At 49.2% G+C, this 14,480-nt stretch overlaps 1 protein-coding gene across 2 annotated transcripts in view; it reads right to left on the bottom strand.

Moving 5' to 3' along the window:
• The window catches only part of itpr1a (inositol 1,4,5-trisphosphate receptor, type 1a), a 154,159-nt gene that overhangs the window by 112,498 nt on the left and 27,181 nt on the right, over positions 1-14,480 (bottom strand). For both annotated transcript variants that reach the window (XM_084446279.1, XM_084446280.1), the window contains exons 4-11: positions 6,162-6,277; positions 5,388-5,474; positions 2,460-2,618; positions 2,215-2,313; positions 1,669-1,752; positions 1,307-1,453; positions 954-1,049; positions 794-838 (exon numbers count right to left, since the gene is read on the bottom strand). In XM_084446279.1, the coding sequence (XP_084302405.1) occupies positions 794-838; positions 954-1,049; positions 1,307-1,453; positions 1,669-1,752; positions 2,215-2,313; positions 2,460-2,618; positions 5,388-5,474; positions 6,162-6,277 (833 nt within the window). The remainder of the gene's footprint in view (positions 1-793; positions 839-953; positions 1,050-1,306; positions 1,454-1,668; positions 1,753-2,214; positions 2,314-2,459; positions 2,619-5,387; positions 5,475-6,161; positions 6,278-14,480) is intronic.

The raw sequence follows: 14,480 nt of genomic DNA, 5'->3' as shown, positions 1-14,480 counted from the left end.
AGGTGTGAGGAGGCGGAGGAGTCAGGCGTGAGGAGGCGGAGGAGTCAGGCGCGAGGAGGGGGAGGAGTCAGGTGTGAGGAGGGGGAGGAGTCAGGTGTGAGGAGGGGAGGAGTCAGGTGTGAGGAGGGGGAGGAGCCAGGCGTGAGGAGGCGGAGGAGTCAGGCGTGAGGAGGGGGAGGAGTCAGCTCAGCGCTGAGTATCTAGACCAGCATGTCCCCATGTGCTGACTGACCTCTACAGCCTGCCGCCTCCCCAGAGAGGTCCAGCGTCTGGGGAGACGCAGCCCTGGTGGCAGGTCGCCATCTGCTGGTCAAACACGGGTACTCGGCGCTCGCAGACAGGTGTGTGATGAGCTGATCCTCATTAAAGTTTTCAAAGTTGTAGTGGAAGGTTTGGAGGCAAATTCAACTGAGGCCTGTAGCTGCTTCCTTGGCTCGGTTAGGATCCTCCTGTCTGTCTTTTTTCTTTTTGGCCTCATGACTCCATGAGTTACTGTGTTGTGTATTATGTGCTTTAATGTTGTTTTATGCCCTGTTTAAATTTTATTGCTGCTGCTACAAAACTTATTGCGTCTGTCTTGGCCATGGCTCCTTCGAGAAAGAGATTCTAATCTCAACAGGGCTTCCCTGGTTAAATAAAGGTTAAATAAATAACAAATAAATAAAAAGTCACACACTGGGGATTATGCCGCCATCTACTGGCTGGCTTTGGGAAAGGTTTGTTTGGTTCTTTTAACAGGCTGATCAGGAGGGTCACACTCTCCTTCAGAGGGACCACTTTCTCCTTCACTCACCGAGGAGCGTGACTCCAGGCACTCCTCCTCATAGTCTGGGTTCACCTGCGAAAAAACACACAAAAACGCTGTCATGAATCGACCGACTGTCAGACAGTCCCTGGGTTCCCTGGACACACGGAGGTGAGGCGGACGTAGACCGCCGGCCGTAGAGACTGACCTCAGCAGCCAGGTAGTGTCCGGTGGCCAGGTGTTTGAACCGGAACAGGCTGTTCCAGTAGCCGGCTCCGCCCCGGCAGGGGTCATGCTGGACCACCTGGTACCGGAGGGGTCAGAGAGAAACGTCTCAATCATGAGCACCTGGCGTTATGTAACAGCACCACAAAAAACAGAGATAAACAGAAGCCTGCACGCTAGTTTACGCTCCAAAAACCGTCAGCGACACGCTTCAAACTGGGACCTTTTTTGTAGCAGATGTAACGGTGCGCGTGTGGACACCCAACTACACCACCTCCACCCCCTGGAAACATCAGAATCAGATCAGCAGAAGAGAGGGGGAGCGCTCCTCCTCACCTCCACCTCCCATAAGGCTTTGCTGCTGGTCGCTGAGGTGGCCGACTGGCGTCCTGTGGTGCGGAGGAAGACGTACTGTTTTTTCCGGTGGTCGTCGCAGGTGAGGAACTTCTCCTGCTCCGCGTGGAACAGACGCACCACGTCGCCCTGGAAACATACCAGACAAGAACTGAGCACAGCTGCTGCGTTAGGATGCCGGGTTGGGCACTGTGTTCAGTGTGTCCTGTGAAGTAGGACATGTTCCTGACTACATTAGGAGGAAATAATATTAAACACAAATATTGATTACTAGTTCATGATAAGGAAATGCAAACTGTAAAACGGCGTCTAATTGGTCGACGGACAGGTGCTGTGAGACCAACCCCTTTCAGAATGATCTCCTGGTTGTCGCTCCATTTCATGAACAGGACGATCTTCCAGCTGGTGTTACAGTTGACGGAGTTCACCTGAAAACAGATTTCAGGATTTAAATTTCAGGTATAATCTGACGCTGGACAAACTTCACGGCTACATGCAAATAAAGTGTGTGGCTGAACTGCACGGCTAGATGCAAATCCCACGCAGCGCTGAGGGACATGTGGGGGACAGAGGGACATGTGGGGGACAGAGACACAAATCAGCCGTGTCCAGAGAGAGACAGACAGCAGCTGGACACTCACTGATCCGCAGGGGGAGCTGAATACATGGGTGAGCAGCAGAGAACATCCTATCCACAATACAACTGAGGCTATACACACTCTCCTCACACACACACACAGACACACACTCTCCTCCCACACACACACACTCTCCTCACACACACTCACTCTCCTCCCACACACACACTCTCCTCCCACACACACACACTCTCCTCCCACACACACACACACACACAGGGAGGGAGCGGGGGTCGGGGGTCAGAGCCTAACCTCGTTGCATCCTGGGTTGTCCACTAGCTGGTGTGTGCTGGCGTGGAGAGGCTGTCCGGCATTCACAGGGTTCAGGACGACTTTGTCTCCAATCACCACCTACACACACACACACACACACACACACACGCACACACGCACACACAGACACAGTTTGAGTGTGGGGGAGTGTGAGGGAGTGTGGGAGTGTGGGGGAGTGTGGGGGAGGGTGGGGGAGTGAGTGTGGGGGAGTGTGGGGGACTCACGCTGTCCCCGATGGAGCGCAGCTTGTAGAAGGGCTGGATGTAGAACCAGGAGCCCTCGTTCCCGGCCGTGTCCAGCATCACCCTCATGGCGTTCTTCTCCAGCAGCGCCGGCAGACGCTTGTTCACCGTCAGGTACTTATTACTCTTCAGGTGCAGCAGCTGGGGGGGGGGGGGCACGGCGCGTTAGGACCACCCTCAACACGGAGGGTCTACAGCACAAACACCATGTTTATGTATCAGCTGGCAGTGTTGCTGTTAATAATAATAAAATAATAATAACTTTATTATTATATAGCGACTTATATATCATGAAACCCAAGATCTCTTTACATCAGAGCAAATAAACAGATAAGAGACAACAAGAACAAACAAGAACAAACACCAACAACAACAACAACAACAACAACAACAACCAATCTAGCTGCCCAAGCCCTGGGTGAACAAGAGTCTTTTCAGTGCAGACTTGAAACTGTTGGGTCTTGCTTCTACCCTCACTTCTCCCTCTGACTTAAAAACACCCAGAACCCCCTCCTCCAGAACACAGAACCCCCTCCCCCAGAACACAGAACCACCTCCCCCAGAACACAGAACCACCTCCCCCAGAACACACAGAACCACCTCCCCCAGAACACAGAACCCCCTCCCCCAGAACACAGAACCACCTTCCCCAGAACACAGAACCCTCTCCCCCAGAACACACAGAACCACCTCCCCCAGAACACAGAGAACCCCCTCCCCCAGAACACAGAACCACCTCCACCAGAACACACAGAACCACCTCCTCCCCCAGAACACACAGAACCACCTCCTCCCCCAGAACACACAGAACCACCTCCCCCAGAACACATAGAACCATCACCTCCCCCAGAACACACAGGACCACCTCCCCCAGAACACACAGAACCACCTCCCCCAGAAAACAGAACCACCTCCCACAGAACACAGAACCACCAGGGAGAGGCATGGTGTGTGTGTGTGACGGAGAGGCATGGTGTGTGTGTGTGACGGAGAGGCATGGTGTGTGTGTGACAGAGAGGCATGGTGTGTGTGTGACGGAGAGGCATGGTGTGTGTGTGTGATGGAGAGGCATCGTGTGTGTGTGTGACTGAGAGGCATGGTGTGTGTGTGACGGAGAGGCATGGTGTGTGTGTGTGATGGAGAGGCATGGTGTGTGTGTGTGACTGAGAGGCATGGTGTGTGTGTGACAGAGAGGCATGGTGTGTGTGTGACGGAGAGGCATGGTGTGTGTGTGTGACGGAGAGGCATGGTGTGTGTGTGTGACGGAGAGGCATGGTGTGTGTGTGTGTGACGGAGAGGCATGGTGTGTGTGTGTGTGACGGAGAGGCATGGTGTGTGTGTGACAGAGAGGCATGGTGTGTGTGTGACGGAGAGGCATGGTGTGTGTGTGTGACGGAGAGGTATGGTGTGTGTATGACGGAGAGGCATGGTGTGTGTGTGACGGAGAGGTATGGTGTGTGTGTGTGACGGAGAGGCATCGTGTGTGTGTGTGACGGAGACGCATGGTGTGTGTGTGACGGAGAGGCATGGTGTGTGTGTGACGGAGAGGCATGGTGTGTGTGTGACGGAGAGGCATGGTGTGTGTGTGTGACGGAGAGGCATGGTGTGTGTGTGTGACGGAGAGGCATGGTGTGTGTGTGTGACAGAGAGGCATGGTGTGTGTGTGACGGAGAGGCATGGTGTGTGTGTGTGTGACGGAGAGGCATGGTGTGTGTGTGTGACGGAGAGGCATGGTGTGTGTGTGTGACGGAGAGGTATGGTGTGTGTATGACCGAGAGGCATGGTGTGTGTGCGTGATGGAGAGGCATCGTGTGTGTGTGTGACGGAGAGGCATGGTGTGTGTGTGTGACGGAGAGGCATGGTGTGTGTGTGACGGAGAGGCATGGTATGTGTGTGACGGAGAGGCATGGTGTGTGTGTGTGACGGAGAGGCATGGTGTGTGTGTGTGACGGAGAGGCATGGTGTGTGTGTGACAGAGAGGCATGGTGTGTGTGTGACGGAGAGGCATGGTGTGTGTGTGTGATGGAGAGGCATCGTGTGTGTGTGTGACTGAGAGGCATGGTGTGTGTGTGACGGAGAGGCATGGTGTGTGTGTGTGATGGAGAGGCATGGTGTGTGTGTGTGACTGAGAGGCATGGTGTGTGTGTGACAGAGAGGCATGGTGTGTGTGTGACGGAGAGGCATGGTGTGTGTGTGTGACGGAGAGGCATGGTGTGTGTGTGTGACGGAGAGGCATGGTGTGTGTGTGTGTGACGGAGAGGCATGGTGTGTGTGTGTGTGACGGAGAGGCATGGTGTGTGTGTGACAGAGAGGCATGGTGTGTGTGTGACGGAGAGGCATGGTGTGTGTGCGTGATGGAGAGGCATCGTGTGTGTGTGTGACGGAGAGGCATGGTGTGTGTGTGACGGAGAGGCATGGTGTGTGTGTGTGACGGAGAGGCATGGTGTGTGTGTGTGACTGAGAGGCATGGTGTGTGTGTGTGACAGAGAGGAATGGTGTGTGTGTGACGGAGAGGCATGGTGTGTGTGTGTGACGGAGAGGCATGGTGTGTGTGTGTGACGGAGAGGTATGGTGTGTGTATGACGGAGAGGCATGGTGTGTGTGTGACGGAGAGGCATGGTGTGTGTGTGACGGAGAGTCATGGTGTGTGTGTGTGACAGAGAGGCATGGTGTGTGTGTGACGGAGAGTCATGGTGTGTGTGTGACGGAGAGGCATGGTGTGTGTGTGACGGTGAGAAGGCGAGGGGCTGTGATGCAGAGACAAGTCTGAGCTCTGACATTTGAGGGGGGGGGGGGGGTTGTGCGCTGGAGGCTGCTGGGATATGGAGGCAGGGATTACAGGCTCTCAGCAGGGGGTCCAGCCACACAGCCCTACTCGTTACTAACACACACACGCACGCACACACCCACCTGAATCACGTTCCCATACTGAATCACTGTTCCAAGTAGCTTCTTGTTTTCAGAGTCATTCTGCTTCTTCTCCAGATCTGCGGCATGCTACATGTGAGAGGGGGGAGGTCATGTGACCGTTACTATAGCGCAAGCAATAATACTACAGTACTACTAGAACAACAACATGATGCAGGACTGACACGCTCACTCTGGACCGGGATGGATCTGATTCCATCGTATTATTATGACCGAGTGGTCAAATACCAGACGACTTTAAAAGGTATTGTATCAGAACAGAGGGAGAGAGGGAGAGAGAGAGAGAGAGAGTGAGAATGAGAGAGAGAGTGTGTGTGTGTGTGTGTGTGTGTATGTGAGAGAGAGAGAGAGAGAGAGAGAGAGAGAGAGAGAGAGAGAGAGAGAGCAGATAGGTGGGACTGTAGAGAGTGGAGAATCCTAAGTAAGCTTCAGAAATGTCTATAAAAGGACTTGAACCTCAGCAAATATATAATCCCCCAAGAGAGCTCCCCTCAGATGTGAGCGGGTGCGAAATGCTTCGTCCATTCAAAGAATTCACAGAACCAGTCACAGAACCAGTCACAGAACCAGTCACAGAACCAGTCTAGGAGCAGCGGTGCTACATGAGGGCAGAGTTGGCCTGGTGAACCAGACAGCTGGCTAGACGGGATGTGGTTCTGTATGTTGCAGAATATGAAACGCTGCATGAAAAAAATAAGCTGCCAGTGGTTCCAAGAGAGTTTGTGGGGGGGGTGGAGGGGGGGTGACGTCACTCACATGGAGCTTGTTCAGCAGGACCGTGTCTGTGGTGCTGTTTCCTCCGGGCTTCGCTGCCTTCCAGAACTGCTTCTGGGCCGAGTAGCGGTTCATGGGGCACAGCCTGAACAGACAGTCTGGAGAGAGGGAGAGACAGTGAACACACGCTCAAACCAACCAAGCACTGTTGAACCAATCAAGCACTGTTAAATGAATCAAGAACTGTTACATGAATCAAGCACTGTTGAACCAATCAAGAAGTGTTAAATGAATCAAGAACTGTTACATGAATCAAGAACTGTTACATGAATCAAGCACTGTTGAACCAATCAAGCACTGTTAAATGAATCAAGAACTGTTACATGAATCAAGCACTGTTGAACCAATCAAGAACTGATACATGAATCAAGCTCTGTTAAATGAATCAAGCACTGTTGAATGAATCAAGCTCTGTTGAATGAATCAAGCACTGTTAAATGAATCTGTGGATGAATGGAACTGAGATGGAGACAGGGTGAGAGGTGAAGGCATCGTCCTGACTGAAGACACTCAACAACTATGACTGAAATCAGTGAATGTATGGTGTGAATGATGTGAGATGAGGACAAGGTTAGAGATTAAGGACGAGGTTAGGGATGAGGACGAGGTTAGGGATGAAGACGAGGTTAGGGATGAAGACGAGGTTAGGGATGAGGACGAGGGTAGGGATGAGGACGAGGTTAGGGATGAGGATGAGGTTAGGGATGAGGTTAGGGATGAGGACGAGGTTAGGGATGAGGACGAGGTTAGGGATGAAGAGGAGGTTAGGGATGAGGACGAGGTTAGGGATGAGGACGAGGTTAGGGATGAGGACGGGGTTAGGGATGAGGACGAGGTTAGGGACATGAACACTAATATAAAGAGCTGAAGGATTAGGTTGAGACAAATCCAGAGACTAACACACTCACTCACTCTCACACATGCACACACGTGCATATACACACACACATACACACACACACACACACACACACAGATGGTTTGCATCAGGTTCCTATCGTGATACTGTTTGTCTCAGCTGAGATCAAAGGACATGTGACAGGCCGGCCACTGGGGGAAGAGTGGTGAGGTTAGGAAACTCAGCACGTATGTGTGTGTGTGTGGGTGTGTGTGTGTGTGTGTGTGTGTGTGTGTGTGTGAAAGAGAGACAGATATAATGTGTGAGAGACAGTATAAGTAAAAGAGAGAGAAAGTTGGATAGTGTACATTAAATGTACACTCTGCTAGTGTGTGTGTGTGTGTGTGTGGTACAGTAGGATTAGCAGCGTGTTGAGGTTGGCCAGACTGTGAAGGGGTGTTTAATGCTCAGAGCCAGTGTTGGGGCCGTCTCGTGTTGAGAGTATTCTGATTGAACCAGTCATTTGCATACTGTAGCCAAAACGGGCCTGGAGCTGGTCTGAGCACTTCCTCACAACGCCCTGAATTTGCATATGAGTCAGTCATCCCAGGCAAGCAGAGTTCCTCTTCTGACAGCCCGAACCGGCCAATCAGACGCTACTGTTACTTCCACCGTTAGCACCAAAACCAGCTGATCAGACTGCTGCAAAGTCTCATCAGTAAGCCTGGATAGCTAATAGACTATACTGATACTCTTAGAGGGCTTCTGAAGTGTAGTTAAGTACGCCCCCCTCCCTCCCTCCCCTCCCCTTCTCTCTCTCCCTCATTCAGGCCTGGCTTTCCTCTCTGACCTCAGATCAGATCTCTCTCCTAACAAGAAAAAAAAAGAAAAAAAAGAACGATCTGTCCTCCCTCCCCCTCCCTCCCTCCCCCAGCTGCAGAGGCCGTTACATGACCAAATAAGGGCAGCCAACGCAGGGGAGTGGGACGGAGAGGGGGAGAGAGGGGGGGAGGGAGAGAGAGAAAGGTGGGGACTCCCCATCATCTTCTCCTTCCTTCTCTCTCTCTCAGCTCTCCTAAACTGAGCGGTTTCTCCTGTTCTCTCTGGTGTGGTTTACAGCCGAGCAACAACGAGACTAACTAATACGAGAGAGAGAGAGAGAGAGAGAGAGAGAGAGGGAGAGAGAGAGAGTGAGAGAGTAAGAGAGAGAGTGACAGTGTGAGAGAGAGACCGAGAGTGAGAGAGAGATAGAGAGAGCAAGAGAGAGAGAGACACAGAGGGAGAGTGAAGAAGGAAGAAATTACTGTAGACAACTCTGTGTGTGTGTGTGTGTGTGCATGTGTGTCTCCAGGAGATGTTCTGTTTCTGTAGATGGAACTGTTAAAGTACTGTTGTCAAACTGTAGAAGAATTCAAAGCACCAAAGCTAGCATACACACACACACACACACACACACACACACACACACACACACACACACACACACACACACACACACACACACAGCCAAACTGCAATACTTTGTCCTACCACGTGGTCAGAGCATCAACGGCAGTGGCAGCGGTGGTAAAACAATATTACAACACGCAACCACAAGGGGCAGTAGAGCACTGCTACAGGGGCTTGGAATATGAGTGAACTTGTAGCAGGGGGAGGGGTGATGTCATCACCTCGTCCAGGTTCGTTGCTGGTGAGTGGCGGGCTAGTGTGGTAGGTGAAGCCATGGAAAGGTCTAGGCTAGGTAATATGGACAAACATATATCAACTGACCAGTCAACAAAGTGAAATACCATCAAACAGGTTATGCTAGCTTCATTCTCATAACTTAATTCAGACAACGACCCAAAGCACACTGCGTCTAGAGCAAGCATCGCAGCCGAGGGCACCAACTGGGTCAACACACCAGCAGAGGAAGTAGGCTATTTATTGATTTATTGTCGTTCGTATTTTATTGCGTAGCATAAGCAGCAACAAATGTTTTTAAAAATGTTTTAACCGTCATGTTTTCATTTGAAGGTCTCCTGATCTCAACCCAATCGAGACTATCTGGCACCCAATCGAGACTATCTGGCACCACTATCTGGCACCCTCGACCACAGAGGAGCTGATCGTCGCCATAGAGACCTTCTGGTACGAGAGGCTGACCAAGAACTGCAGTGACCACATCGACCATCTCCAGACTGTGACCATCTCCAGACTGTGACCATCTCCAGATTGTGATAAAGAAAGTCATTGCGGTTGGTGGTGGCAATACGGGCCTCTAGGCTACACACTGCTTGACATGTATTTTCAGTCAGACACCTATTTCTTGTCAGATGGCTGATGTGTGGACACTGTATCCTGTAAAACTGAAATAATAAAATCACATTCAACATTGAGTGGTCCAGTTGGATAGGCTAACCTAATATAAATAAATTGAGGACCTGTATTTTCAGTGTTTGCTGGTAGCAGTGCCACAGACAGACAAGGAGGAAATCTATTCAAATGTTTGTGATAATGATGCTACTGATGACGGCCTATTCACACGCATTCACCATTAGGCCTACGGACCAGTTCATGATATTCATGAATGGATACTATTGTCCATTCATTGCAGAAGTGTTTGAATGACAATAGCGTGTGGGCGTTACCTCACAGCAGTAGGAATGTTGTTGGTAATCGGATAGGGTAGCTTTTATTATTCCCCAGGGTGGGTAAATTTGTATTTTCCTAGCGGCAAGGTACAGAAAAGAGGTAGAGATTCAATTACAATAAGAGTTCACGTTGCAGAGTTCACATGAAGGTAATGCAAATACGCAACATAACCTTTACAAGGCTTCACAATGTTCTAAGATAATCCATACTAAAACAGGCCTTCTAAATACAACACTAACCTTAGAAGTGACAGCAAAAGAAAGAAGAAGTGATTTAGTAACTCTGGATCTTGTCGAGGGTCAAAATCTCATGAGAATAACACAATGTGTTGCCTTCGTTTTGCTGATAGACTATGTCAATATACACAATACAGTACAATATGATGTACAATAATAGACAATATAATTCAAAGAATATACTAGTTTAAACTACAGGTATAGGCAGTTATAACCTAGACTAGGCCTACTGCCAGACGAATTGAGTTGGATAGTGTAAATGTCCATTGAGCTTCCTGGCGGCTATTGTGCAACTCTTATTGTGTAAGGAGGTGGTCTGGGGTGGTCTGGGGTAGTCTGGGGGGGTCTGGGGGGATCTGGGGTGGTCTGGGGTAGTCTGGGGTGGTCTGGGGTGGTCTGGGTGGTCTGGGGTGGTCAGGGTGGTCTGGGGTGGTCAGGAGTGGTCTGGAGTGGTCTGGGGTGGTCTGGAGTGGTCTGGGTGGTCTGGGTGGTCTGGGTGGTCTGGGATATCCGGTAAATGTGACAACCGTTGTATAAAAGCATTATGGAACTCGAAGCCGTGGGATGTCACGAATATTGCCATGGCTTGCGCGGTGTAATGGCACTCTGCTGCGCGTCGTGACTAACCACTCCCGCTAGCCGTGGCGATATCCGTGACATCCCACTGCTTCTCGTTCCATAATGCTTTAGTAACACACACCTGGGACCGCATATCATTCCATTTTCAGTATTAAAAGCCCTACGAGGAGTTTCGGGAAGCGGAAGTGTTCTCCGCCCAAAAAGACCACATTTCCCATGAGCCTCCCCGTGCACTGTAGTAAACCTTAGCTACCTGAGCCAGGTGTTTTGAAGACGGAGCGATGGCCACCGACGAGGTAATTACATAGGTCTTACTAGTAACGTTACTTTTGACAATATATAACGGTCATATTTAAATTATTCTTCGTCTTGTCGGCGGCGTAGGCTACTGCAGTAAATCATTTTGTCATTCCAAGGAACTTCTGGACGACCCAACCACGAAATAATCTAAAAATAAACTACATAGAAGAAACGACATTTGTCGAAAATGGACACATAAGTGTGGGTAATGTAGATTCACCCACATTAAATTTGGTTTCATAACCAAAAATAAACTCCTCGGGGGACCACCTTTAATGCGCCTCCCATTTGATCCAAGGCCTATCATTGTATTTTTTCAAAACAACTGAACATTCCATCCAATGCATCTGTTGCTTGGCAACGCTTTTGTTAGGGGAACTATGTTGCTCGGGGAATTTAGGGAATGATGCTTAGTTTTGAATAAATGTTAATGTTTTACATTGCTGTGTATTTATTTTACACTAATAGCTGTAGTAACCGTTGTTGGACAGTAACCTATTTACTGTAAGCACTTTAATTGAACACAGTTTAACCACTCAATCAAAGTGCTTTGAAAAACTCACAGTAAATAGGTTACTGTCCAGTATCAACAGTCTGCAAGATGCATTATTTTAATGTTTATGTTAACAAAAAGTGCACAGTGCTGCTAATTTTAGCTTGCTAATTAGGACCCGAGCAATGGCGGTGCAAGGCCCTATTGAAATTGTAAGGATTATTATTCTCCTACCTTCTCCTTCTACCTTCTCCTTCTTCTCCCCAAACAAATGCCTTTTTGGCGGTCTAAACATCGATGAAAATGGATGAAACTTTGCAGATACATCAGTCCCGATGAAAAATTTGATATTTCATGGGTGACGGAAATGGGTGTGGCAAAACGGTTCAAGAGCGCCCCCTGGAAAATTTAAAATGGCGAGCCCCACCTTTCAGTTTGATGTAGGCGAACGAAATTCGGTGGGCATATGAAGTTCACCGAGACACACTAAAATGTCTCTTGGAGCTATACCCAACATCCAACAGGAAGTCAGCCATTTTGCTCTTTATCTGCCATTTTTCCCTTGTTTTTACCATTTCCATGCCTCGTACTTTAACAAACTCCTCCTACAGATTTCATCCGATCAACTTCATATTCGGTCAGCTTCAAAAAAAAAAAAGTTTTCACCAAACACCCTTGCCGTGGCGCCCCGCCAAATTTTTACATTTCGCCATAAAACAGGAAGTCCTCATAACTCCTCCATACATTATCCAATTTGTCCGATATTTCTCGCGCTTCATCAACGTTCTGTCCTGAACACATCGATGTGTCAGTATTGCGTCATACTTATAGCGCCACCTATTGGTGAAACAGGAAATCCTCAAAACTCCTACATACATTATCCGATTTGCACCAAATTGCTGACGCTTCATGAAGGTCGCATTCTGAACACATCTATGCGTCGGTATTGAGTCACACTAACAGCGCCACCTACTGGTGAAACAGGAAGTCCTCATAACTCCTACATACGTTATCCGATTTACTCCAAATTGCTCAAGCTTGATGAAGGTCGCATCCTGAACACATCTGTGTGTCAGCATTGAGTCATACTTATAGCGCCACCTATTGCTTACAGGTGGTCCTCATAACTCCTACATACATTATCCAATTTACCCCAAATTGCTCACACTTGATGAAGGTTGCATCCTGAACACATCTGTAGGACAGTATTGAGTCATACTTATAGAACCGCCTACAGGTCAAGCAGGAAGTCATCATAACTCCTACATACATTGTCCGATATACACAACATTTCTCACGCTTCATCAAGGTACCGTCCTGAACACATCTATGCGTCAGTATTGAGTCACGCTTAGAGCGCCACCTACTGGTGACAGGAAGTTTCTCTCAGTACTGGACACTGAAATAGCACACCGTTTAACGGCGCCACACCCCGACACGTGTGGGGTGCGAGGGCCCGCTCACTGCTGCTCGCAGCCCTAGTTTTATTTGTTTAAAAAAAAAAGACTTGGTGAAATTATTTCAGTGTGTGTAATCAACATTTTTTTTTTACATTTTCAGCACATTAACAATACCGCGATAATACTGATAACCGTGATAATTTTGGTCACTATTATTGTGATATGACATTTTCATTCTGTTACATCTCTAAAGCACGCACGCACACACACTTCTACAAAACAGATGAGTCTCAAAGCATTTTAATGACCTACAGTATATTAAGAGCATACAGCAGCATAGGATGATGGTCCAACACTGGAGAGCCGTGTGGAGTGTGTGTGTGGTGTGTGTGTGTGTGGTGTGTGTGTGTGCGGTGTGTGTGTGTGCGGTGTGTGTGTGTGTGTGTGTGTGTGTGGTGTGTGGTGTGTGGTGTGTGTGTGTGTGGTGTGTGTGCGTGTGTGTGTGAGAGTGTGAGTGTGTGTGTGTGTGAGAGTGTGAGTGTGTGTGTGTGTGACAGCAGGCAGCTGGTGGTGACGGCAGGGCTCTGAGAGAGAGAGAGAGAGAGCACTTGCCTCTCTCTGCCTGTCAGCTGGGGAGAACAGGGAATCCTGGAGACTGTTCCAGGAATCCCTACTCTGACCCCAGGAACAGGGAGAGGGAGAGGGAGAGAGGGGAGAGAGAGAGAGAGAGAGAAAGAGAGGGGAGAGAGAGAGAGAGGGGAGAGAGGGAGAGAGAGGGGAGAGAGGGAGAGAGGGAGAGAGACATCTTTGATGTCTAACTGACCAGCTAATGCCCTGATGCCCGACCAGCTAAACTAGGCCAGTTAATGATTAGCAACATTAGCTCAGCATTCCTGCTCCTTCCACTGCTTATGTTTGTGTCTGGTTGACTTTGGCTACTAGTGGGAAATGTTTGCATGACAGAACAGGACTATGACCCCACTGACGCAGGAGCCTGCTGTCGATCATTATGGAGGTCAGTGTCTGACCAATGGGAACCCAGGCATCACACAGTTACCTTGACAACCCTGGTCAGTGCTCCTCCCCCTCCCCTCTCACCACAGTGTGATCAGGTCTCATTGTTGTAGAGTAACAGAGACTCACCTTGCATAACTGTTGAGCTCAACACATATGACATGCCCAGAACCACAGAGCTGCAGCCGGACCTCACAAACCCAGAACCACAGAGCTGCAGCCGGACCTCACAAACCCAGAACCACAGAGCTCCTCACATCTGAACATCAAACCGGCCTGCTAAATGAACATGGCCTCAGACAAACACACACACAGAGGCCTCTCAGAGACCTGACTACCTCTGTGGTTTTTCCTGCATAGAGAATTACGAGGCGGAATTACGAGTCAAATTTCCTGCTGCCTCCAGCTCTTGACAAAAAAACACTGAGGGCCAAATCCACAAAAGGATTGCGTGGCTTTAGCAGCGGCAAAACCTGTGCAAATGAGACAAAACCAGGCCAGGTCCAGCCTGGCTTAGGTGCGAGGCTGACTTGTTTTTGTTCAGGACTGGTAGGACGGAAGCTAGTCATGCCACTGAAATAGCTGTGAATTGAAATGACATTAAATAATGTCAGATAACTGATGTGTCACCTGGACACATCAGTTCCAATGCTCCCAATGCTAATCCAGTACAATAAGAGTGGGATAACCAGTTAGCTCTTGAGCTCACAACAACTAGAAGCAGCTTCCATAACATAAATGGTAGCGGTCAGTAGCTAAAGCAGTTGTTCCTGATTTTTCCTGTAATGTTAGCTATTTTGCTGCAAT

This window comes from Borostomias antarcticus (genome assembly GCF_949987555.1).
Source record: "Borostomias antarcticus genome assembly, chromosome: 11".
NCBI classification, from domain to species: Eukaryota; Metazoa; Chordata; class Actinopteri; order Stomiiformes; family Stomiidae; genus Borostomias; species Borostomias antarcticus.
This window is presented reverse-complemented; position numbering and strand designations above follow the sequence as displayed.